The sequence below is a fragment of the Podarcis pityusensis genome (assembly GCF_964106645.2).
Source record: "Podarcis pityusensis genome assembly, chromosome: 9".
In the NCBI taxonomy this organism is placed as follows: Eukaryota; Metazoa; Chordata; class Lepidosauria; order Squamata; family Lacertidae; genus Podarcis; species Podarcis pityusensis.
The window spans coordinates 61,876,468-61,901,736 of record NC_138034.1 but is presented as its reverse complement, the minus strand read 5'-3'; the positions used below and the strand labels follow the sequence as shown (position 1 = coordinate 61,901,736).

The 25,269-nt window shown below is 44.8% G+C and overlaps 1 protein-coding gene across 1 annotated transcript in view; it reads right to left on the bottom strand.

Moving 5' to 3' along the window:
- Nucleotides 1–25,269, bottom strand: part of FAM13A (family with sequence similarity 13 member A) — a gene marked incomplete at its 3' end in the record, with an annotated part of 151,329 nt that overhangs the window by 68,255 nt on the left and 57,805 nt on the right. The window contains exon 7 of the mRNA XM_081022232.1: nt 24,633–24,802. Coding sequence (XP_080878358.1) covers nt 24,633–24,802 — 170 coding nt within the window. The remainder of the gene's footprint in view (nt 1–24,632; nt 24,803–25,269) is intronic.

The window sequence follows — 25,269 nt, the reverse complement described above, 5'->3', positions numbered from 1 at the left end:
TAAGTGTAAGGACAAAAATTCCCGTAGGCTCAGAAAATATATGTAAGCAAGCAGTATTATTAATATCGCAATGGAGTTCCTTTTATTTTCTAGATGAAGTCAGCACGCTAGATTAAACCACACTATTTATGGCACAAACAGTTTTTATAGGCAGCCATAAGAGGACTCAGAAACTATTACGATCTTGTTAATGCTTGAAATGGTATTTATACCTTTCCCTCTTCACAGACCTGGCAGCTTGTCTATAAAAACCCAGCTTCAAAATAGTTTTATCGTATTCTATTTTGACATGAGCAAGCATGCCCTGTCACTCACTCTCCATATACACAGAGAGAGGGGGGGAGAGAAGCTGCTGGCCTGTGTTAAATCATCAAAAGCAACGGTTTGACTGTCCCCGAGGCAACTTTGAAATAAAACCATTGCCCTGAAAACTCTACACAGATATTTCAAAAAGCAAGGCAACATTCCTAACCCATTGCTCTCCTTTCACTGCATCACAATAAGTACTGTTTAGGGCACTTCAATCCTGGACAAGCCAACTTAAGAGAGAGAGATCACTTACAAATTACATGTGTCTAAGACTGAAGTACAAAAGACATGTAAAGTCAGAAATAGAGAAGCAAATACATTAAAATACCCATTTACTAGCAGACGACAACACTCCTTCTCCAGCTTTTATCGAAAACACGTTTCTGCCCTAAAACAGAGGTCTTCAAAGCCGTTGATATTGACCTGTGGGGTCAGTGGGACTGTGCAAAAAAATTAAAATAAATCTTTTGTAACCATGAGTCATGGGGGGGAAAGGCATGAGCATGTACAGAGAGCACCTCTCATGCCAGTGAGGAACCTCTGCATTTAATAAGACGATGCCACAATATAACAGTATTCTTTTATTTTTAGTTTCATAAACCTAGCAATGGTGACTGATTAATAAATGTTGATTATATATTGATATTTCTTGACTTTGCTTCATTGACATTCCTAAGAATTTGGGCTGGGTTTGAAGGCAACTTCACAAGCTTATCATGGACTCAACAAACTCAGAATTCTGGGAAACCTTGCTCTATACAACATAATATCTCAACTTCCTTGACTCAGGAGCAGTGCTCACTGTTTTCGGTAGGATCTGATCCCAAGTAAGTTAAGACGATTGCAGCCAAAACTTACTTGGGTCCATTCTGTAAAAACCAGCCTGCTGCTTAAATCCTGAAAATCCAACTATGTCCATTTTCCCACGATCTGGTCCAGGGGAAAGAAAAGTTTCATTTTATACTAAACCAACCTGGAACTTCCAGAGAATCTAAACTTGTGACACGTGGTAGAGAAAATCTGCGCTGTTTTGAACATTTAGGCTGCAAGTCAGTGAGGCTTAATGGCTCTTACTTCTAAGTAGACATGCCTACGGTATTGCATGATTAAAAATCATGGAATAAGCGCAATATGTAACCATAACATAAGCAACCTTTCGGGAAAACAAAAAGCATATAAACCAGGGTATATTTGCAGTGAGTTATTATTCTACAACCTCCCTAGACATGCACATGGTCTCTATTTTGGGTGGCGGTTTGATATAAAGCATGCAGAATTCAAAGACGCAGTTTTTCTGCATTATTGCAAATGTATCCCAGCAAGATCAGAGAAAAGAAACTGTTTAGCAAACAGCCTGAGCAGATTAACAGGCAGCTGGGCAGAAAATTGGCCAGATCAGATCCCTACATTTGAAACATGATTACAAACAAACAAACGACGACGAAACAGGAGTTTTTTTACCTTTGCAGAGACATGATTTCACAAGCCATTCCTGAAAGTTTTCTCTGAAGGGGAAACTGGGAGCTGACCTCCTTCACTTCTTCCTCTCTGCACTGCACCGTAGTCTCGGGCTAGCCTAACACAAATCTTTTTTTGAAACCAAAAATAAAAATAAAATAAAAATCCCTGCCCGCAGCCAGCAGCGCTGAAGGCTCCAACCCGTCGCTTCCTGCCTTGGCTCCGGATTCAGTGCTCTAAAGCTACCGGAGACATTCAGAGAGACACGCTCTCTCCCTTTGCAAGCTGCGATTATTTACCGTGCGCGAAGGGAGAGGCTTCAGGTTTCCAGCCCGCTCGAGGTCTTCCCCCTTTTTTGTGCGCCCGTGCAAAGAAAAATATAAAGCCACCCTCCGAGTCCACTTTGACCTTTTGTTCCCGAGGAAGCAGCTGAAGCATCCAGCCAATCAGAAATAGCAGCGGGTGACAACCAGTGCAGGCTGCTCGCTCGCCTCCTCCTCTCCTCCTCGTAGGCGCGTCGCCATCCCGGGTAACTTGAAACTTTCCCCAACAATTCCGCCCCGCCTGTCAATCAACTGCGCCCAACGGAGCTTGAGAAGCCAGAGAGGGAGGCGATAAAAAAGGGACTTTCAGCACAGCATGGGAGGAAAAAAGAAGATATTTGGGGACCTCTGCAGCCCCGCAAGTCAAAAATAAAAAAAATATGGGGATTGTTATTGACTGATGGGAAAGTGGGGTTGGGGGAGAGGAGTGGAAAACCCAAATCAGGACGCCGGAATAAAGCTGCAACGACCGGTTTCCTCCTGCAAAAGCATCCTACGTGCTCAAAGCCCCATCGCCACGGTCTGGGCGATGGGACTTCGCGCGCCGCATACAGCGCTTTCGCTGTGCAAGCCTCTCCAGACATCACGTTAAGCACGTCGCTGTCACTTATTCATTTTCGGGAGGGGAAGGAGCAAGCAAACCAGAGCATCTTTCGAGTGCACTGGCACAAGCCCCTCGGGACCTTTTTAGGGAACAGCAAGCAAAAGTGTCTTGGAGAATGCCTTGTTAAAGACCAGCAAAGAATTTATCGTGGAAGGCAGAAATGAGGGCAAGTGATACTTGCCTTCTTGATGGTAAGGTAAAGGTAAAGGGACCCCTGACCATTAGGTCCAGTTTGGGGTTGCGGCGCTCATCTCGCTTTATTGGCCGAGGGAGCCGGCATACAGCTTCTGGGTCATGTGGCCAGCATGACTAAGCCGCTTCTGGCGAACCAGAGTAGCGCACGGAAACGCCATTTACCTTTCCACCGGAGCGGTACCTATTTATCTACTTGCACTTTGATGTGCTTTCGAACTGCTAGGTTGGCAGGAGCAGGGACCGAGCAACGGCAGCTCACCCCGTCGTGGGGATTCGAACCGCCGACCTTGCGATTGGCAAGTCCTAGGTTCTGTGGTTTAACCTACAGCGCCACCCGCGTCCCCATCAAGAACCCGTGTTCTTGATAGTAGTCATGGGCAAAGCCAGGGGCCGGGGTGGTGGGGAGCTGGCCCCCAAATCAAGTAAATAAATAAAAGTAGAAATTGTCGAAAGATTTTTACAGATTTTTCTGAGCACTTGGGGTCTAAAGGAATTAATTTAAACAAAACCCAAAAAACTGTTGCTGAGACATTTCATTCTGAATCTGCAAGAGAAAGCTGGACAGAGGATGTTGTCAGGTGGGTGTCCTGCCACCCCTCCCCCACAACATAAATCCTGGCTATGCCCATGATTTGCAAAATCCACAAACACATAAGCCCATCTAATGGTGCTGCTGTTTTAGGTTGGGATTCAATCATGGGCACATTTGGGATGCTCAAGTAAAGTTTATTCCGCCACAAACCCAGTTTCCCCTCAAAATATTTTTTCTTTTTGCAGGAAGGGAAGTGATGGGTAATGCGCTGGAAGGTGTGGGTTGGCTGCTGCTTGATGCAACATGGTGTGATCTCCGCAGAAACAAATAAGAATTAACGTACAATAAACAGCCCACGTCATCTAACCTCCCTGCAAACTTTGCGCAAACAAATAAGGACAAATGCTCAATAAACACTGTCATCGTCATTTATGAATCACTTCCAAGGAAGCATCTTGAAGCAATTTCACAATGCAATGGAAACACATATAGAACAAGTGCATGTATCAACACAAGTTTGAATGAACAGACTGTTGTTTTTGTGGCAACAGACTAACAGTTGCCTCTCTGAGAAGTATTTATTTAAGGCTTTTATACATAGCCCTTCACAATACAGTGGTGCCCCGCAAGACGAATGCCTCACAAGACGGAAAACCCGCTAGACGAAAGGGTTTTCCGTTTTGGAGGTGCTTCGCAAAACGAATTTCCTATGTGCTTGCTTCGCAAGACGAAAATGTCTTGCGAGTTCCTGCAGGGTTTTTTTCCTCCCCCCCCCCTTTTTCCCAAGCTGCTAAACCGCTTATCAGCTGATGGCTAAGCCGCTTATCAGCTGATCTTTAAGCCGCTTAACAGCTGATGCTAAGCCGCTTATCAGCTGATCTTTAAGCCGCTTAACAGCTGATGCTAAGCCGCTTATCAGCTGATCTTTAAGCCGCTTAACAGCTGATACTAAGCCGCTTATCAGCTAATACTGTAGCGCTAAGCGCTAAACCTCTAATGGGCTTGCTTCGCAAGACGAAAAAATCCGCAAGACGAAGAGACTCGCGGAACGGATTCTTTTCGTCTTGCGAGGCACCACTGTATATCCCCAGGGCAGGATAACTAAAACTTTCTCCCCTTGCAAATGAAAATGCATAGTTAGGCAGCGATCCTATACATATTAACATAAAATCCAGTTACAAAAGGTGTGCGCAGTACCAGCTTCTTATCAAATTTTGTTTTGTTTTGTGTTTTTGGGGCACTGGTTATTTCATAATCATTTTTGTTCTAGTTTCCTTTCACGTGTTTGTAACAGGGTAAAAGGAGTTTATTGTTCTCATTATTGATATTATTGTTGTTTGACGGTGTTGGGTAAATTTTATTATATATTTTGCATTGACTGTGGTTTGTTTGTTTTTTAAATTCATTGCTAAAATAACCATGTTTTGCCCAACAAAGCCATCCTGTCCGCGTAAGGACTGCTGCTTGCACAGAATTCTCCCCTTTCCTCTCCCCACGAGCCTCCAAAATCTGCTCCTGGAAGGTTGGGGGAATCCCCAGAGCAGATTTTAAGGAATACAGGGAGGAGCAGAGGGAGGGCAAGTTCTGCTGCACAAATGGAAGTCCTGGATACAACCCTTTATAAACAAAGTGTGGAAGAAGAAAAAGAAGATGGCATTCAAAAGAAAAAGGGGGCAATTAAAGGCGCAAGGTTTCAAGTATATATATATATATATATATATATATATATATAAATAAATATTAAAAACGAAATTCAGATAGCACATTCTCCCTTTCCTTCTCTCTCACACAGTGGTCATGCACCCAGCTGGAGTTGTGCACATCTGTAAGTGATTAATAAAACCTAGAAACTTCTGCTCCTTTTAAGTAGATACTGGAAATCACGTGATTTACTTGACCAGCCAAATATTTAATAACAGCTATTTTCTTTTGTGAACTGGCCTGAATTATTTGTTACTCCTTAATTCTGGACTGTCAGCGACATAACAAATAAGGCATGTGACGCAACCCAGGAGTATGGGACATCCAGAGTGAGGTTTCCCATTGACACTCCTTCATATATTTCCTAAACAATGATGCCAATTTACAGCTATTATTGACACTACTGTATCATTCTTACAACCAGGTATTGCATCCCTTGGTCACACTGCGTACCTTATGCATGCTTTCTTTAATGACTTTAAAATATTCCGATACAGAGTATTTTTTAATATTTACAGGTTTGTTTGTTTTTTTTCAAAAAAGTCTCAAGGTCTGATTTTCATTTTCAAAAATGAAACAAATTTTGTGTGTGTGTGTGTGTGTGTGTGTGTGTGTGTAGGTAAAGGTAAAAGGACCCCTGACCATTAGGTCCAGTCATGACCGACTCTGGGGTTGCGGCGCTCATCTCACTTTATTGGCTGAGGGACAGCTTCCAGGTCATGTGGCCAGCATGACTAAGCAGCTTCTGGCGAACCAGAGCAGCGCACGGAAACGCCGTTTACCTTCCCGCCAGAGTGGTACCTATTTATCTACTTGCACTTTGACATGCTTTCGAACTGCTAGGTTGGCAGGAGCAGGGGCCGAGCAACGGGAGCTCACCCCGTTGCGGGGATTCGAACTGCTGACCTTCTGATCGGCAAGTCCTAAGCTCTGTGGTTTAACCCACAGCACCACCCGGGTTATATATATAACGTTGCGTGTATATGTTAATGGAATATGGAAAAGCTTTGTCTTTTGACATCTCTGTAAGAAATTTGTTTCAGAATTAGTTTGGGGCAAACTTTCTGTCAAACCCTGGAGGGATGCAACTCAACTGATATTTCTGCCATTTCCCCTCAGATTCCTGGCAGTTTCTAAATTTGCACAGCCTATCTGGCTATTCTTCCCCTTATGTGCCTGTAACGTTATAAAGACCAACCTTCCCCAGCCTGGTACTCTCTCCAGAAGTTTTTGGATAGCTCCCATCAGTCTTAGCTGGCATGGCCATTGGTGTGCTGACTGGGGATGATGAGAGTTATAGTCAAAAACCTCTGGAGGGTGTCAGCTTGCGGGAGACTGAAGCAGGCCTATATGAAGGGCCCCCAACCAATAGATCCAATCAATTATTGGAGAAGGGGGGTGGGTAGAAGGGATTGCTTAGGATCAACAATCAAGTGGCACGATCAGAGATTTGTTGGTTGATACACGCACCTGTGAATCACTGGCTGCAAAAGTACCTCCCCCATTAGACATTTTTTGGGTTAGGTTAAAATTCTTCTCTCTCTGTTCCGAATACAGCCTGATGGAGAGTTCTGTGAAACTGCAAACCTTGTGCCATTTAAAAACTGTTAGCTGTGGCTGATCCTCTGAAATATATCATCTTGCGACTTCTGTGCCAAGGAACTATGTTTGGCAGGGATAGTAAATGATCCCAGGCACTAGTTTAAGGGGTAATCTACAGCCAGGACCTTCTAAAGTATGTGTTTAGAGCAGTGAGTTTGAACACAGGCCATGGGAATTAAGCGGAGTTTTTGAGGACCAAATGACCCCATCAAACATCAGATACAGAAGCTTACGGCTTCTTCCTCTTGAGTTTGCCTTGCAGGCAAGGGAAATGCTCCATTCAAAACATAAACAGTGACCTAGCATGCATGCTGCTGTGGCCTTGGGAGGACAGAGTACAGAATAATAGTAGCACATAAACAGATGCTGACAAACTGTGAAGTGTCTCGGTTTTAATGTGCCGTTAAGCTGTTTGTTTAATGATTCTAAATATTAACAGTCCAGCTGAGAAGTAGATCTCAACATAACGATGCTTTGGCTGCAGTACTACACAATGTGGAGAAGTGGAAAAGTTCTTCTGGGGAGTTATGAACCTAAAAAGAGCCCCTTGGGATCAGGCGAAAGGCGCATCTAGTCCTGCATCCTCTCCACACAGTGGCCAACCGGATGCTTATGGGATTCCTCTTCTACAAGGCCCTTGGCTGATTATATACGCTTTTAAATGCGCTTGTGGGAGGAGGTGGCAGAAGGGGGGTTATTGTTTTGTTTGGGTCTTGTTTTCACTGTGCATTTTGTGTTTTTATCTTGTACAGTGGTACCTCGGGTTACATACGCTTCAGGTTACGTACGCTTCAGGTTACAGACTCCGCTAACCCAGAAATAGTGCTTCAGGTTAAGAACTTTGCTTCAGGATGAGAACAGAAATCGTGCTCTGGCGGCGTGGCAGCAGCAGGAGGCCCCATTAGCTAAAGTGGTGCTTCAGGTTAAGAACAGTTTCAGGTTAAGAACGCACCTCCGGAACGAATTAAGTACTTAACCCTAGGTACCACTGTATGTTTATGCTGTGAACCATTCTGAGATCTGCGGATGAACAGCAGTATAAAATAAATAAAATAAAATAAAATATAAAATAAATTTCCCATGGGGTGTATAGGGTGTTAGGGGAGCAGGAGTAACTTTGGTAGGGGACACGTCATAATAATAATTAATAATAGTAATATTTATATCTGTGCTCACTGGAAGGACAGATCGTGAAGCTGAGGCTCCAGTACTTTGGCCACCTCATGAGAAGAGAAGACTCCCTGGAAAAGACCCTGATGTTGGGAAAGACTGAGGGCACAAGGAGAAGGGGATGACAGAGGACGAGATGGTTGTTCTTGAAGATACAAACACGTTTCTCGAAGATACAAACAGTGTTCTCGAAGATACCAGCATGAGTTTGACCAAACTGCGGGAGGCAGTGAAAGACAGGAAGGCCTGGCGTGCTCTGGTCCATGGGGTCACGAAGAGTCAGACACGATTAAACAACAACTTTATTCATTCATTCATTCATTCATTCATTCCTTGCCCATCTAGCTGAGTTTCCCCAGCCACTCTGGATAGCTTCCAATAAAATATTAAAAATACAATAAAACATCAAACATTAAAAACTTCCCTAAACAGGGCTGCCTTCAGATGTCTTCTGAAAGTCAGATAGTTGCTTATTTCCTTGACATCTGACGGGAGGGTGTTCCACAGGGCGGGTGCCACTACCGAGAAGGCCCTCTGCCTGGTTCCCTGTAACCTCACTTCTTGCAGGGAGGGAATTGCCAGAAGGCCCTCAGAGCTGGACTTCAGTGTCCAGGCTGAACGATGGGGGTGGAGATGCTCCTTCAGGTATACTGTTCCTTATGGGGTAGTTTGTCCACCTTTGGTCCCCACCCTGAACTCAGCACTCACCTGTGGCTCCTAGAAGCTGTCAGCATGCAACAGCCACACCCCAGGAAGGGCTTTGACTGGCCAGCTAAACCAGGTGAGGGTAGCTGATGGGTCTCAAACCCTTGGTGAGTTAGGGACTTCTTCTGCATGAAAAGACTGGCTGCAACGGATTAAGTGGACAAGACCAATGGTGGATCCAGTGGTCAAGGCAGTTTCTGCAAGTGCTGTAGAGGGAAGTGAGGGGCAGATGGGGCTTGTCAAACTCACAAGGCAGCCCATCGAGGAGAAGGAAAACTCAACATACACCTCTGCTGCCTTGCAGGATATATTTCATGAGGATGGGAAGATGGAGTCAACTTTGTGCTGTGCAGGCCAAAATCTTGCAGAGGCTTTCTAAGAACTGATGCAGAAAGAGCACAGGGGAGCCTGGAAAGGACATTTCTGATGTCCAGGCATGAGTACAGTTGCAAATGTAGCCGAAACAGCACCACCGATCCACAAGACAAGAGGTATTAGCAGGGGTGGGTGAACATCAAGGTTTGCAGAAATAAAAAAGAAAAATCAATGGACCCCAAATTTAGCCCTTCCATGCTAATTAGTCTTCTCATGCATCTGTAACAATAATAGCTATTGCCCCAAATTAAATGCAGACAGGGCTGATCAGGATTGGACAGAAAGGGGTGTATGTCAGAAAGCTGCCTAGCTTCATTAGCCTAGCAGCCAATACTATTATTACATACAACATTAATTACAGAGGAAACCAGAGACATGACTTCACTTTTTAAAAATTATTATTTTTAACCTTGATAAGCTAGCAAAGTGCATACATTCTTACCAAGTGGGCACCCCCAGTGCCAAACTGCAAACCCTGGCACACTTACATCTTTCCAAAATTGGGAATCTGCTCTACGTGGCAATATTTTAAGGCAGAGCATGAATATTTACTTTTCTTTTATTGCACAAGCCCGTGTATCTAGAGCAAGCCAGTCAGCGGGTTTTGCAGAAAAGAGAGAGCACGAAATGGAATTTTCCATTTAATCAAAAACAGAGCACTGAAATTTCATCTGCAGACTCCTCCTGAGTCTTCCATCGCTTCCTAAAGCAAACAAGCCTGAGGGTGATAGGATATTAAACACCACGTATTTACTTTGAAATCAAATTGTCTTCGTATTTCCTCTGTTCTATTCATTTTAATGTTATAATCTGGAAATGCTACAAGCGTTTCCCCTCTGTTCTTCTTAATGCCAGTTTTTACAAAAACGCACAAGCCAGGTTCAGGCATAATAGTTTCCTGCTATGAGGATGTGTCAAATTGAGCCTCAGGTTTGCACATTCTCCTTTGTGCATGGAAAGAAAGAAATTCAAAGCTTCCTTTTGCAATTTGGAGCAAACTGCAGATTCCAATGATGTCTGAATATGGGAAACTGTGATTTGGACAGATCAGTTACGTAGGCAACAAGCCATGACCTGAAACAACAACTTGATCCTGGTTTGATCCTCACTGCCGGATTGTAATATTTGGTATCCGTTTCCCAACACCTCCCTTTACTGATCCATAACTGACTGGACACCTACAAACCAATAATAAAACCAATAATAAAAGAAGAACTAAGGATTTCAGAAAGTTAAAGGCTAGGCTGATACCATCGCCGTCTTCCCAGTATGCCACCAAAACCGTCTAAATAAATTATGTAGCAGTTTCCTTTTCTTCAGAAACATGAGACACCAAGCAGAGACAGAAAAGCTATTTCTAATTAGGATACAGGGAAAATCTGATTTAGCTGTGCCCATGTGGTTTGAAATAAAACTTGCTGATTGACAATACCTGCAACCCCCCCCTTTTGCCCCAGCCAAGGCTGTACCTGCCCCACACCTGATGTCATACATGTAGACCAGGGGAAGTGTGGCTTGGCAAAACATCTTGGGGGCAGGGGCTCATTAGGCTTGCGGGATGGAGTTACCCATTGCTGCCTTAAGGCAAGTAAGTTAGTAACTAATTATACTTGGCCTAAAAAAGAGTGTGAGTGGAATGGTTAAGTCTAAATGACTTTAGCAAAACTGTATTTAAACTAAAAGATCCAAGCATGAAGAAGAGTTTGGATTTGATATCCCACTTTATCACTTCCTTGAAGGAGTCTCAAAGCGGCTAACATTCTCCTTTCCCTTCCTCCCCCACAACAAACACTCTGTGAGGTGAGAGACGTCAAAGAAGTGTGACTAGCCCAAGATCACCCAGCAGCTGCATGTGGAGGAGCGGAGACGCGAACCCGGTTCCCCAGAGTACGAGTCTACCGCTCTTAACCACTACACCACACTGGCTCTCAATGGCAATGGACCATAATGGCTCTCAGTGGCATGGACTATAGAGGCTGGCTCAGATGGGACACTAACATCTCAGGGAATCTGGAGTATTGGCTTCACCCCAGGAAGCCCCTTCACGGCTTCTCTATGAACTAGAGCTGGGAGATATATCAACACGTCATCTAAAACCGGTCTGAAGTCCATATCGTGATATTGGTTTCATAATTTTTGACCTGGCAATAATCACGATGTGTGTGTGTGTGTGTGATGCAAGAATCACAATGTGGGGGAAACCATGAGACCAGCCAATGCCTCTACTGTCAGAGGCTTAGTGCTGTCCAGCTGGCCATAGATAAGACTCCGGGCTCCCAGCCAGTTCCAAACAATTGATTTATTTGACAAAGTTCAAACGTACATCTCCAGCGTTTCCATTAGCCTCCTTCCCCTTGTGCGCAGTTGCTCCCTCTAATCTTACTTCCTCCTTTTCCGCACCCAGCATGCAAGTCTGCGAAAACTCCTCCCCTTACTTCCTCTGTGTACAGCCTGACTTGTCCCAGTCTCATCCTCCTCCCCCTCTACGTCAGACTGACTGTCAGACGACAAGCTGCTGATAATCTCTTCAGGCTCTCTATAACTGCTGGTTTCTGTCCTTTCATCTTTTCCCGTTTGCCTCTCCCTGACATCTACATAGCTCCATCGTTATGTCAGACATCTCAATATATCAGTGGATCGCCAATGTTTAGCTAGTGGTAATATCATGATGTTGAAAACCAGCTATCGCCCAGCCCTACTATGAATGCGACTTTGGTGGTTTCCAAGCAATTTGCAGCTATTATAATTCGAAGCTTTTCCTTCCACCAAGAGCCTATGAGACAAGCTGAAAAGCTGTTGCTTCGTTTCACTGACTCATTCTCTGCACTCATGTGTAAAGACGAGATACCTACAATTATGTGAGCATCTCAGTTCTCCAGATTATGTAATTCTGCCGTCAGACATCTGAAGAAGGGCAATGCGTACGACTAGCCAGCTGCAGCTCAAGTTTTAAGCAGCACAGCCAATAAATAGCTGCTTGCATAGGCTCCCCTGGAACTTGTGTGTGTCTTGGGTGGAGCTGGACGAGAATACATTGCTGGTCAGCAACTGGCCTTTACGGGAGTTGACACACCCAGCATCAAAATGTGTTAATTTTGCCACACGCTGGCCTATCTGACTATTTCTTGGCTCCCTCGGAGGAGGCCTGGCAGCAAGTTTCTCAAAGGGCTTTCTGGGAACATATCAAGTTATTAAAAACTGTCATTCAATCTGTCAGGGGAACAGCATATGGAACAGTTTGCTGGGCCCTTTCTGAGACTGTCTCAACACACAAGGCCACTTCAGATTCCATTTCCTCTTGAATTGTCACATCCAGCCTTAGGGTGATATATATAGATACAGCACAAAAAAAGACAGAATGCAAACACAAATATATATATTCAGTTTTTGTGTGTGCCAATACTCATCAGCATGGGTTTTTCTGGGGGTGGGGCACACTCCCCACCCTGGGGTCCTAAATGTATTTAAGGACCCAGGCATCTACTACTACTACTACTACTACTACTACTTCTTGTTTAGTCGTGTCCAACTCTTCGTGACCCCATGGACCGGAGCACGCCAGGCACTTCTGTCCTCCACTGCCTCCCGCAGTTTGGCCAACTCATGCTGGTAGCTTCGAGAACACCATCCAACCATCTCGTCTACTACTACTACTACTACTACTAATTTATAGCCTACCCATCTGGCTGGGTTTCCCCAGCCACTCCAGGCGGCTCCCAACAGAATATCCAAAGGCAACTATGTGTTGTGGCGCTCACCTTGCTTTTCAGGCTGAGGGAGCCGGTGTTTGTCCACAAACAGCTTTCCTGGGTCATGTGGCCAGCATGACAAAACCACTACTGGTGCAATAGAACACCATGACGAAAGCCAGAGTGCACAGAAACGCCATTTATCTTCCCGCCGCAGCGGCAACAATTTATCTACTTGCACTGGTGTGCTTTTGAACTGCTATATTGGCAGAAGCTGGGACAGAGCAACAGGAGCTCACCCAGTCACGCGGATTCGAACCGCCAACCTTCTGATCGGCATGCCCAAGAGGCTCAGTGGTTTAGACCACAGCTCCACCCACGTCCCTTCTCCCAACAGAATATAATAATAATAAAAACGATAAAACATCAAACATTAAAAACCTCCCTGAACAGGGCTGCCTTCAGGTGTCTTCTAAAAGTCATCGATAGTTGTTTATTTCCTTGACATCTTATGGGAGGGCATTCCACAGGGCGGGCGCCACCACCAAGAAGGCCCTCTGCCTGGTTCCCTGTAGCTCCACTTCTCGCTGTGAGGGAACCACTAGAAGGCCCTCGGAGCTGGACCTATGACTGGACAAGTCATAGACCTTCCCCTACCTGGTCTCAAATTATTTATGTGGACACACATGGTCACTGGTACAGAGTACTGTCACCTCTTTGTTTTTTGCTGCCCAGGGCAGCCAAGACATGAAGCTTTATCTCAGCCACACACACCCCCCCCCCATCTGCAAAATGGATGACCTGCTGCAAGGATGGCTGAAATAATCTACGTCCTAGTTCTGATGACATGTTAAGCCAAACCAAACCTTGGCTTGGCCCAGAACACTGTGGATCAGGGAGGAGCAAACTGCTGAGGGAGAGCCAAGGTTTAGCTTAGCATGCCAGGGGAACTGGGCCTATGCGAGGCGCTCTGTAAACCTGAAACGGGCTATAAATACTGTTTTCTTGGAACTGGGAGTTGCTTGACCCTGCCTGGCTTTTGGCCACAGAGAAGCTGCTGCTATGAGTAAGAAATGGCGCTATGGCATTTCTACACAGAGGTGGCTGCTTTTCTAGCCTATATTTAAAAGGGTACAGGGGAGCAAAACCATAGGTTTTGGCGGTGCTCCAGTTGATTTAGTCAGACTTCAAATAAACCTAGCTTAGAAAGTGTCTTTGAAGCTTTAAACCAGTGTTTTCAAGATGGCGCTTTCAACAAGGGGTCGTCACAGCTGGAAAGGGAATAATTGACCCCTCCAATTTCCCCAGTTCACACTGCAAGAAAGCTTGAAAAATATTTCCATTTGCCACAACAGAGTGCTTCCTTCAAGTGTAATTTCAGCAGGGAGAATAGCATAGGGTGGATGGGGCCCCTTTGGGTGCTGTGGATGGCTTCTGCGGGTGCATATCCACCCATGGGTGCCACATGGGCGACCAATGGATTGGACTCCCTTCGGAGAGATTTTAAGATGTGTTTCAGTGAGGGCCAATGGTGAGTATGGCCTCCATCGCTCACCTTTCAATCTCCAAGTCTCTTAGAAACCAATAAAAGGAAAAGCTGCTTCGCCCCAGGCCGTGAGGCACACTGATGGAATTGTTCAAATTGTAGACACAAATACAATCTCTCTAACTCGGTCTCTGCTTTGATTAAAAAATATTTCTGCCATGTCATGGGAATTCTCAGGCGAACTCCTTCGGCAAAGGCGGAAGGCGGGCTGCGCATAGCACTCAAAATCATTTGTAGCTGTGGCAGAACCAAGACTGAGATCATGTAGATAATGATGCCTATTCAGAGCTGGTGACCTTCACTCTTTTGAGTCTCTTTCCCACCCACTCCATAATGGGAGATGTCCGAGAAATTGTATCTGGAACACAAGCAGTGATTCAGAAAATCAGAACTGTAGAGCTGGAAGGGACCACGAGGGTCATCTAGTCCAACCCCCTGCAATGCAGGAATATTTTGCCCAGTGTGGGTCTCAAAGCCACAACCCTGACATTAAAGAAAGAAACATTTCTGCAAAGCCCTGCAACACCAATTCACTTATTTCCAATCGCTTCTATTCCACTTTCCCATCTAAAAGATAGCCAGAGGGGCTAGTTGTTTTTTTTTAAATAAAAAAATATTTAGAAAACAAGAGGGCAATAACAACAACAAAATCTATCACCCAACAGAAGATCAACTACAGTTCAAAAATTTGAATTTTCTATCTAAACCCCCATGGAATAATTAAAATAGAAATAGAGGAGATGGGGCCATGTGGACCTTCTCAGGAAAGGCGTTCCACAGTTTTGGGGCCAGGACAGAGAAGGTCCTGTCTCTCACATCCACCCGCCATGTCTCTGTGGGGGAGCAAGCAACCGTGTCTCCAGTGTAGATTTCCAAGTTCAGGTAGGTTCACAGAGGATGGAATCAAAGAATTGTAGAGTTGGAAGGGACCCCTGAGGATCATCTAGTCCAGCCTCCTGCAATGCAGGAATATGCAGCTGTCCCATACGGGGATCAAACCTGCAAGCCTGGTATTATCGGCACCAGGCTCACATGACATCCCGGATTACAGACCCTGATTGTAAAATTAAGCCCATAAACAAAGTGTTAGCCAATGAAGATGGTTTAATACAGGAGTATTTTGACCCAACTAAAACTTCTAAGCTGCCATTAATACCCACTTCCAGATAAAAACAAAAGCCATTTATTTGCTTGATCAGTAATAACACCACACATTGGGACAAATACTATGAACTTCCCAAACAGTTGTTGATGACACCAAAACTGGTTGTGACACAATACCCAACACGGAAGATTGGCAAATCCTAATGGTAAGTATCTGCAGCTAGCGAAAGCGACAGGAAGAGTAAGAGGCCAATCAAAACAAAAAGTCTGTAAGGATTGGGGAATCTTTAAAGAATATTTAGAAAACTATGGAATGAAAGGAAACATCTTGGCAGAATTAGACTCATCCCTGTATTGCATAAATATAAATTCGTAGGGAGGTAAAAAGAAATTATATAAGAAACATGTAACTGTGCGGTATAATGTAATGGATATAGTACAGTGAGATTAATTGGAAGTCAGTTTTAAATTTCTTCTCTATAAGTTTTATAATTGTGTTGAGTACCAGGAGTATATATGATGATAATTATATTACTCTTCTTGTATCTTATAGTGTGGTGGTTTGTTTGATTTTTCTGTTATTTCTTTGATTGTATGTTTGTTTACTTGTATGTACGTCTGTTTTCCTCATAAATGTATTTATTTTAAATTAATAAAGAGATATATATATATATATATATATATATATATATATATAAACAAACTGGTTGTGAATCCACAGGGAAGAGAGAGATGAAGAATAGAAAGCATGGTGTGTGTTGTAGCAGGATGAGGACCAAAACTGTTATCCAGAAATTATAAAGAAAGGGACAGGAAGCAAAACAATGGGTCTGATTGTGCCATTATATAAAGTTATGGTGTGCCCACAGATAAAAGTTACAGCTTTCCAATGTAATAAAGGCTACTGAGCAGCAGAATAAGAAACGGACAAATAAAATGATTCGACCACTTTCCTTAAGAGACAAGTCTAGGGTGGGGGTTGAATCCTTGAATGACAAGGGAGTCAAAGGTGCTGTAAAGGAGGAAAAGGAGCTTGCAGAGAAGCGGAATCCTTTAATCTGTCTTCAGAACGGAAGATACGGAGCAGTTCCCAGTGCCTGAACTAACTTTTGCATGAAGGGAGCCGGAGAAACAGTTCTCTGCACAGAGCTGGAAATGGTCCCAAATGATCAAAAGTCTGGTGCAACTCCCCTAAGAGAAAAGGTTGCGGCATTTGAGAAAATTCAGAGAAAAGACAAGTAAGATTATGGAGAAAGCAGATGGAGAAAAGAAGAGTTATTCTCCCTCTCTTGTAACACTAGTGTACATCCAAGAAAGCTGAATGTTGGAAGATTCAGGGCAGGTAAAAGAAAGCATTTCTTCACAAAGTGCATAATTAAAACTATGGAACACCCTCCCACAGGAAGCTAGCAGCTCGGATAGCTTTCAAAGAGGACTGGACAAATCATGGAGGCCAAGACATTCTGTGGCTACTAGCCATGACGACTAGGTTCTACCTCCACAGTTGCCAAGAATCACAGGTGGGCCATTGTGCTCAGGTCCGGTTTACAGGTTTCTGTGGTTGGTTTCTGTGGGAACAGGGTCCCTTGGTCTGATCCAGCATGCAAGATCCTGTGTTCTTATGCAAGGCATTCTTAAGCAGGTGTCTGCCCAACAACCTTGGTAAGCCTGCATTCAAATAAACACATACGACGTCCGGTGTGAGTTAGCCGCTGATGCCCAGGAACAATCAGTAGCCTTCCAATGTTCTCCTGATTGTTGACTTGGATTCGGTGCCTTTTAAATTCGCAAATGCAAGACCTGCTGGGATTGTTTCCACTCGGGAGCTGCTCCCAAGCAAAGTCAATCGAGGACGAAAGAAGAGCTTGCCGCCATCACCCATCAACCTGTGGCCCTCCATAAAGTTTGGGGGCTCCATCTCCTATCAGTCCCAGCCAGCGTAGTCAATAGTCAGAGGTGATGGGAGTTGTGGTTCAGTTGGATCTGGAGGGCTTCAGTAGGTTGTCTTGAGAAGCTGCCAGTTAATAAGGAACCATCATGTGACCCGAACCAATCTAATTGAGGAGATAGCTTCTCTCGCCGTCTCTCCCTATGCTTTAGGCCCTTGTTGTGTTAGTTTTTCCAAGCTGACTCACTTCATTTTTTAAAAGCACATTTGTCTCCACCCTCCTATGCAATCAGTCCCATTCTGTATCCCATTGTGGGATGTTGGCACTGTGAAGGGTGTTGCATAACCAAACTTTGAGAAATACATTCTTCGAGGGAACAGGCAACAAAGACTCTTGTGATATAGGCTCTGAGGTTGTTGTTTTTCTCCTCTGGATGTCTGACTGCTGCAGTACTGGAGAGACACAGCTGGTAGTGTTATTTCCCGCCGCCACCCCGAAAGTTTCCCCCCCTATAGTGCAAAACCGAGTCCACAAAACATACGAAAAGGTTCAGATGATCCGAAATTTGCTAACTACAAAATAAGGGCACGACCTACAGGAGCAAGACTGTTCAGCAGAAACAGAAGATGCCTTTGCATTGCATTTTACCTATGGCTGATGGCTGCCACTACTTCTGTTTATGCCCCTACTGATGTGCATAGCTGTCAACCGTCCCTTATTTGGCGGGAAAGTCCCTTATCCCCATGCCATGTCCCGCTGCTGTCCCTTATTGATGATGTCCCTTAAATTTCTCGGGTTTCAAAGGAAGCAGCTCCTCTCCCTCCCTCCCTTCCGGCCAGGGAGGAGGGAGGCTCCAACTGTATTGCTTGGCTGCGTTGCTCACCCAATAAGGAGTCTAAGAACAACCGGGGGGTGGAGCTTGCATGCCTTGTGCTGATCAAATCGGCCGCGTTGCCTGGGGAGTCGCCTTTGCTCAGGGCTTCCCAGCGGAGAGGTGATGGTGCTTTTCCTTGCTGCATCCCCTTTGCTGCGCTGTGGGAACCACCGCTTGAGGCTTCGTTTGGCTGCTGGCTGGGCTTTCTGCCTTTGGCTCGGAGGGACTCAGAAATTGAACATACCTGTGCTCTGAAAATCCCTTATTTTGGCTGCTGATCCCTTATTTTTGAGGCTGCTGGTCCCTTATTTTCAAATCTGTAAGTTGACAGCTGTGCTGCTGTGCCCTATGATGTGTTAGAAATCCCCAAGGCGCCAGGTGCGTTTTGCGACTGGCACAGGCCCAATTGCGACCACACGGAAATCTCTGGGTGCCAGGGTAGTGACTGACATCTTCATCTGGCCGGCCCCTCAGGCTTTCTTAAGTAGAGTTCATTTATTGCATTTATATCCCACCTGTTTCTCTAAGGAGTACATGGTTCACAACCCTCCTCAGTTGATCCCTACAGTGACCCCGCGAGGTGGGTTAAGAGGTCGCCCAGGTCCTAGGCAGACCACCACCCTGGCTTCCTTGCATACCTCTGCTGCAGGGGCAGATTAAGTAGGTAATTAAAGAAGGAGAAAGCACAGTGTCATTTATAGAAGGGTCTGAAATATTTTCCTTGAAACTTTGTTTTATTCAGGATTGTTTTATTTGATGTTTTAGTGTGCTGTAAACTGCTTTGAGATTTTTAAAAATATAAAGCGGTATAGAAATGAAAATAATAATAATAATAATACAAAGAAGAAGCCCCACTGCAAAAACAAAAAAGGGGGCTAGACATTTCACTGTGGTAACTGCAGCCTAGGTTTACGGTGTCATTTGGTAATTAGTTTATATATCTGATTTTCAAACACTGCACCTATTGCCCTGTCCTGTGAAAAGGGCAGGACTGTTTGAGTGTTGCTGTATCCCTAGGAATTAAGATACACCCCCCCCCCCACATCTCCACCTTGTTTATGACGTTGCTAGAGGACTGCGAACCCAATAAACCCTTTACCATTGGAACAGAAAGCTGTATAAGCGAGGCTGAGAAGTACAGCTTTGGCACAAAAGCAAAGCTTCACTCTGGAAACATCCAAGCATACCCGCAAGGTGACACAGTGTACTTCCCCTGGCAAATACCCATGGCAGCGTGTACTGCAATCGCAAAATCTCTGGCAGAATACACCGAAAGAACATAAGAGCCTGCTTACTTTCTCACCCTTTACCACTTAACTCTGTTCCAGCAGAACTGCAAACGCTACACAACAGCTCTGAGATTGGATTATTATTAATTGGACTTGTTCATCGCTTGTTACAAAGACGTCTCCAAGTGACTTGCAACGTATTTGAAAGCATAAACATAAATACACTTTAATGTTGAGGCGTCCATGCAAAACCACAAACAATATATGTCTAAAATAAGCCCCACATCCTCATCAACCACTGGGAGCTTGGCAGCTATGACCTGGAAGCTAGTTTCTAAGAACCTTGTGGCACTTTAAAGGCTAACAATTTTATGATAGCATAAGCCAGTGCGGTCCAACTTTTCATACCAGATGGGCTGCAAGAGTACTTTGATTCCTCCCTTCTCCTTCCCAAAGCGGTAACTACACTTTGGGAGGAAGGACCCTGTCAGAGCCCTTATGCCTCCTTCACAAAGCCCAGCGCCTCACTTACCTGTCTTTGGGAAGGCAGCATGAGGGCTGAGAGGGGTGTCAAATGTTGCTGTAAAGGTAAAGGGACCCCTGACCGTTAGGTCCAGTCACGGACGACTCTGGGGTTGCACACTCATCTTGCTCTAGTGGCCGAGGGAGTCGGCGTCCAGCTTCCAGGTCATCTGCCCAGCATGACTAAGCAGCTTCTGGCGAACCAGAGCAGCGCATGGAAACACAGTTTACCTTCCCGCTGGAGCGGTACCTATTTATCTACTTGCACTTTTTGGCGTGCTTTCGAACTGCTAGGTTAGCAGGAGCAGGGACCGAGCATCGGGAGCTCACCCTGCTGCAGGGATTTGAACCACCAACCTTCTGATCAGCAAGCCCTAGGCTCAGTGGTTTAACCCACAGGGCTGCCAAAAAGGTCTTGATGGCCACATGAGGCTCTCGGGCCATATGGTGGACCACCCTGGCATAAGCTTTCATGAAACAACAGTCCACTTCATCAGATATCTGAATTGTTACAGGTATGCATATCCATGGTTTGGGTGTGTGTGTGGTGGATTGTAAGCAGTGAGGTCAGAGGGAAACTAAGTGCAGAAAAGTACAGACCATGACAACTGAGTCTTTGTCTTATAAAGAATGCACAATATACCTGCCAATAGCAGTGAAACTCTGCATTGCACAGAACTGGAAAAACAAACAACAGCAGCCCAAAAGCTGGGCTTTTGATTTTATAAAGAAAACTTGCAAAGCAGATGCATGTGAGTAAAGTATTTGGTGTGGTGGAGGACTGGTGATCAGTAGGATGAGAGGAGGCCTCCATTGTGATTCTGAGGAAAAACCATCTTCTGAAGCTAGTATTTGCTGGTATACTACTTTCCATTTTCGTATTTTTTTCTTGATGTCGTGCAAAGGCTAAACCAGCAGTTGGGGAATCCTTCCTGCCCACTGCAGAGGGTTGCATTTGTTTGGGGATAATATCAGCAATGCACCTGCAATAGGGGAGGCTAGAGCAGCCCAAAGTGGACAGGATGCATCTCCCCTCTCTCCCTATACTTCGCTACCTGTCCAGCGATCAACAGAGCATGTTGAATTTTTCAGCTTTCAAATTCCCAAAATGATGGGTGCTAAAAATGACTTTGAGAATTCAAAATATATTTTGGCTAAATTGATATTATTTAGTCTTGCTGGGTAAGCAAAATGGGCATAAAATTGCACAGAAATCATTAAAACAATTGCCAAGTACTTGCAGTTATATCATATATTAATATTTATTATTATTATTATTTAGCATCGCCTGACATTTTCAGAGAGAAAATTAAAATTCTTTGGTTTTCCAAAAGCAGTTTGCATGCTTCTTCATCAAACGTAGACTTATCAGTTACAAAAACAAAAATTCCTCACACCCCCAAAACATATTTTTTTAAGACTCCTCATGGAAGATATTTGCAAAAATTAAGTTTCACTCCCTAAAATGACATGCCCTATTGGCAGAAGCTGTTTTGGATGGGGAGTTCTCCCAGCCAATCTGGAGATACTGGGGACCGAACCAGCGACTTGCATGCAAAACAGATGTTCTACCACTGAACCATGGCCCTTCCTTTCCTTGTCAAGGGCTTCTCTTGCTCCTTTCTTCACACCATCAACTTTACCCAGTTTCCCAGCAGCTTTCCCCACCCACACCTTCCTTCTCTCCCTCCAGGCTCCCCCATGGAGCATATTAGGTCCTCAAGCTGCGGATTCCCCATGCTTGGGCGAAACAAGAAAATGGATTACTCCAAATAAGTAAATACATATGTTTGCCAATGGCACCTGAGAGTCCCATGACAGCCACGGACAAGTAAAAAAGTGGAAGGTGTCCACATTCCTCTCTTAATGCACACACAAGGTCCCTTCACCTCAGCTTCACCTGGGACAAAGTGCCTAGTCTAGCCAAGAGACAAGAAACGAAACAAGCAGCAGGAATGAGGGCAGAAGAGTTGATGGTTAGCTGGGGGGTGGATAGGAAAACAGACCAAGGGGAATGCTAAAGACCTCTGGGATAGCAAGGCTTTGCCTTTCTCAGCAAATTCATAAATACTGTAAATCCTTTCTTAACAAGTGTAAAAAACAAAAAACCCAGCCAACTACACAGGAAAAACTCTTATTTGGAGGAAGATAGGTGCAGAGGCTGGTATTAAAGAACATGGAGTGGGCAGGGGAAGGGAGCTGTCCACTGGGGGTTTGCAATTCATGGTGCTGAACCCTGTCAACAGTCTTGGGTTCTCTACAATGCTTTGCCCTGGTGCATCGCAGCACAGAACGAGGGTGGAAGGCGGAAGCAATGTCACAACAGGTGGCTTGATCTGGATAGTACAAAGGGCTGACACTTTAGGCATTCAACACATCCATTTCCCTGTTTCCAGACTTTCCCCTCTAGCCTCACAGAAGTCAAATAAGCAAAGGGAGTAGCTTCTGGCCTAGTCAAGTTTTACTCACAGGGCAATGTCTTTAAAAAAATAAAAATAAGGAAAATAGTCTGTTCAAAGCAAAACGAAATTGTTCAAAGCAAACACAGTTCAAAGCAAAACAAAACTGAGGAGTCAAGGAAACTGCTCCTGGAATTGCTATAGGGGATTTTTTTCATGGCTTTGAGATCTTCTGAAAGGGATTCCCGTAAAGCTGAGGAGGGACCATTGTGATATATTTATTTCAAGGTGGCAGCCACTTGGAACCGGCTGAGGGGGCGGCTTAAAAACAGATTCCTACTTATTCCTGTCCTGAGATTCCTGAATTGCATCTCTGTGTTAGCCCAAACACAAATGAAAATACAAATGAAGAAGCTGCCATATCCACACCAGACATACACAAGAATGATTTAACAATAATTCTCCCTTCCCAGGGAACTCTGGGAAATGTAGCTCTGTGAGGGGAATAGTAGTCTCTTAACAACTCTCAACACCCTTAACAAACTACAGTTCCCAGGATTCTTTGAGGGACGCCATGACTTTAAAACTGTATGATAAAGAGTGCTGATGGGGCCACACCTCCAACAGCCTGCTGTTCTGCCCCAGCGCCCATCTCATTCTACCTCAGGGGCGGAAAAAACTTTTCTAAAACAAAACAACAACAACAACTGTGGGCTGCATTCTCCTCTGACCAACATTCCAGGGCAACATGCTTAGTGGCTGGTCAGAGGCAAAAGAGGACAATGCAATGGGTGAACGTTTTACCTTTGTAGAGTAGGCTAGCTTTTCCACACAATTACTGGAGATCAATTACAGGACTACTGCAATGCACTCTACGTGGGGCTATCTTTGAAGGTGACCCGGAAGCTACAACTAATCCAGAATGCGGCAGCTAGACTAGTGACTGGGAGTGGCTGCAGGGACCATATAACACCAGTCTTGAAAGACCTACACTGGCTCCCAGTACATTTCCAAGCACAATTCAAAGTGTTGGTGCTGACCTTTAAAGCCCTAAACGGCCTCGGTCCAGTATACCTGAAGGAACGTCTCCACCTCCATCGTTCTGCCCAGACACTGAGGTCCAGCTCCGAGGGCCTTCTGGCGGTTCCCTCGCTGCGAGAAGCCAAGTTACAGGGAACCAGGCAGAGGGCCTTCTCGGTAGTGGCACCCGCCCTGTGGAACGCCCTCCCACCAGATGTTTAAGAGAAAAATAACTACCAAACTTTTAGAAAACACCTGAAGGCAGCCCTGTTTAGGGAAGCTTTTAATGTTTGATAGGTTATTGTATTTTAGTGTTTTGTTGGAAGCTGCCCAGAGTGGCTGGGGAAACCCAGCCAGATGGGCGGGGTATAAATAAAAATGTATTATTATTATTATTATTGTTATTATTATTATTATTATTACTAACCAGGAACCAACTAGCCCTTAGGGCTGGTGCTCCTCATGCAAGCCCCTCAAGGCTACCAAGCAGTGGGAGAAAAGGGCAATTCTGTTCTCTTCTGCCTCCAACCCCAAGCAACCCATTGGTTCTCCTTGATTCAGCCTAGCTATAAATGCTTCCAGGTCAGGCCAGGGTCTCTTCCCGAACAGCATTCTGATTTAGACTTTGCCTGTCTCTTTAGCTTCTTGCATCTACCAACTCTTCACACACCCATCCCTTCAGAGAAGGGCAGGGCACTTTGCATTATGGGTTTTGTAGGGCTATCGGGATAGGGCTATATGGTACTGCCCCTCTTGGTGGACATAGGATTCCGCCTCCAAGAGAGGCACAGGGCATTGTTTGAGCTAGTGAATCCAAGGCTGGCCAGCAGTGGCTAGAGAACAGCAACATTTTCAAGCTAGTGTTAAAAAGTACCGTAACAAATCCGGAAAACAAGTGAGCTCCAACCCAGTTTTGTTTTGTGAGAATGACGTCTAAGAAACAGAAGCATTCTTTTAAGCTAGTCTTGCTTTTTTGCAAACAGAAGCCCTGAAAAGGGCTGCCTTTTATTTTAAACACACACACACACTTAAATCTAATTAGTCGCAGAAATGGCTTTAGAGTGCATCTCACTCTCCTACCAAACCTATTAACTTTGATGACAGTCATCTTTAAGGCATCTTTCTCCCAGGCTCCCGTTAGCATTCCAGAGTTTTAGGCATGCATGTAAGCACAGCATCCTTTTTTCAATAGGATAATACACAGCAGAGGCCTGATTTAATGCGGACGAAGCTAGCTGCTCCATGCTTAAAAATTTCCCCAGCGTTCACAGGCTCTGCTGCAATGCTGTAAATCTGCTTTGTGCAACCAGCTAGCACACCAATGGTCTGAAACGTTGAATTTGCAAGCTACACATTGTATATGGAGGAGAAAAAAGGAACACTAACCTGGTGAAGAATGCAGCACTGCTTATAAAGGAGATTTCGTCAGCTAAATCCATCTCCTCCGAGCACAAACTGTCCGTTAAATGGACCCTAACGCAGGGAATTCCATCTGACAGTCTTGGCTGCGGCACCAAGCATGCTGGAGAAGATCCTTCTTGTTTGCACTTTGCAACCTAGAGAAACAAAGTAAAAGGGGGGGGGGAAACATGGGTAAGGGGCAGAGAAATCTTCCCAGCTCATTTGCAGCAGGCAGGCAGGCTGGGGTTGGTTTTTTAAAAAATAAAACAAAATGATACAGTGCCATGAATTCACAGCAAATAGTGAGTCAGCAGTTCCATCCCCCATACCCAATGAATGAAAAACCCAACCTCCTGCTGTAAGTCAATGGTTAAAAAAAAAGCAAGCACAAATCTGTAGTGATGAGAGTCCAACAGGAACCTCACAGCACATTGGAGCAAAGTGTAAAAAAATAAAGCTGGGAATGTACACAAGAACCATAATGTCACAGCAGGCGCAATTAAGGCTTTTTGTGTGTTCCCTTTCTATTACTGCCTCACAATACCCTTACCCAAATCATGAGGTGGTTAAAAAAAATACGATAATGATTGTGTAGCTCATAAGCTACACAGAGCTCAGACTG